At 49.4% G+C, this 1,454-nt stretch overlaps 1 protein-coding gene across 1 annotated transcript in view; it reads left to right on the top strand. All coding sequences in view use genetic code 11, as the record gives it.

Moving 5' to 3' along the window:
- Positions 1-911, top strand: part of EGR_10417 (hypothetical protein) — a gene marked incomplete at both ends in the record, with an annotated part of 4,152 nt that extends 3,241 nt beyond the window's left edge. The window contains one exon of the mRNA XM_024499666.1: positions 831-911. Coding sequence (XP_024345914.1) covers positions 831-911 — 81 coding nt within the window. The remainder of the gene's footprint in view (positions 1-830) is intronic.
- Positions 912-1,454: the final 543 nt, after the last annotated feature.

Genomic DNA, 1,454 nt, shown 5'->3' with positions numbered 1-1,454 from the left:
TTTCGTGCATTGAACGTTCGCACGACGCAGTGAAAATAATCTCCAGAGGAGTGTGGGCGAGGCGTTTGTCCACGTAAGGCGGAGAGGAGGGTTGTGTACTGTTCTCTTGCACAGTGTTGGATTTCAATGTGCTACGTAAGCTCTAGCGACTGATTTTATGGCTTTTTGCCTCTCAGATATGCGAATCTTCAGACTCACCTCCACTGGTAGTGTGTCTACTGTAATCCTCTCTAAATACGACGTCGGAATAATAGTTGGTGTGAAGAATCGGTGACACCTAACCTCTCAATGAAAATGCAGAACAGCACCGAATGCCGGTGTGTAGTGAAGTAAATGGAAATGCACAATTGCCTGAGGGGTTTCAAGTCACTCACACCCTTGATTTGGCAACTGGGCAAGCAGCAAGACCCCTACCAACGCCACATATGTGCTTTCCCGTTGTCTTACCCAAACTCAGCATTGGCCGTCGATGACTGACTTCACCGAACCGCGTGTCGCAAAATGCCTGACTGAGTTCAAACATCAAAATACATTCTCTCTGTGCTCGGTGTGGGAGTAGTTGCAGCTGTTCGTGTTTCGTGCTGGGCGACAACTGAGCTGGTGTGATTGGTAGTGTAGGTGTCGGTGTCATGTCAGTTTGTTGTGGCCGGTGTATGTCTAAGTCCTTGGTCCTGAACTAGGCAAACACCCTAACCCTACTGGAGGACGCAGTAGTGACTGCGAGTCCTCACGACTACCTGTTACTTGACATTTTGACTCAGTGTTTGCAGTGTAGTTTGCTTTCGTTGAAGGAATTCGATGCGACATAGCGTTTGTGTTTGGTGCTGCAGAATGGACGTTTGCGTGTGCCTTGCGGTGGTCGTGGCGTGAACGTAGGTTTGGACAACACGTTGGGTTGGTTGAAGAAGTAGGCAGAATCACTTCCATTCAGACGCAACACTTGTGTTGTGGACAAGATGAGCTCGCGCTGCTCGGTGACGTCTTCTGCTCAAGTGATAAATGCCCACCTCCTTGTCGTCGTCATGAGCAGAGGCGAGGAGATGACGTCAAGACTGGCTCGTGCGAGGAGGCTCTGTGTAGAGACATTCACCCACGCCTGTGAAAAAGGCGTGGATTGTGTTGATGGGCCAGTGTGTGTGTGTGCGTGTGTGCGTGTGTGTGTGTGTGTGTAGGCGCGTGATTGTGGGGTACTCACCACCCGAATTGCCTTATTCATGGCGTCGAATGCAGGTGAGTTACCTCCCAACCAGTGCCCCCCAAGGCGAGTCGATTGCCACGAGGTAGATGTTTTGCTGTTCTGGTAGTGTTACACTGTTCTCAAGTAACGTAAAAAACATTTTTTTCTTAGATGACGACCTTCCCACTTCTGGTTTATCGTTTTATGCTCCATCAATCCGTTTGTCCCACATGTCATTGTGCTACCAGTCACCACAAACCCACAAAAGGGAACACAT

Source organism: Echinococcus granulosus (genome assembly GCF_000524195.1).
Source record: "Echinococcus granulosus chromosome Unknown EG_S00218, whole genome shotgun sequence".
Lineage (NCBI taxonomy): Eukaryota > Metazoa > Platyhelminthes > Cestoda > Cyclophyllidea > Taeniidae > Echinococcus > Echinococcus granulosus.
Note: the sequence above shows the minus strand (reverse complement) of the source record. Positions and strands in the feature narration are given on the sequence as shown.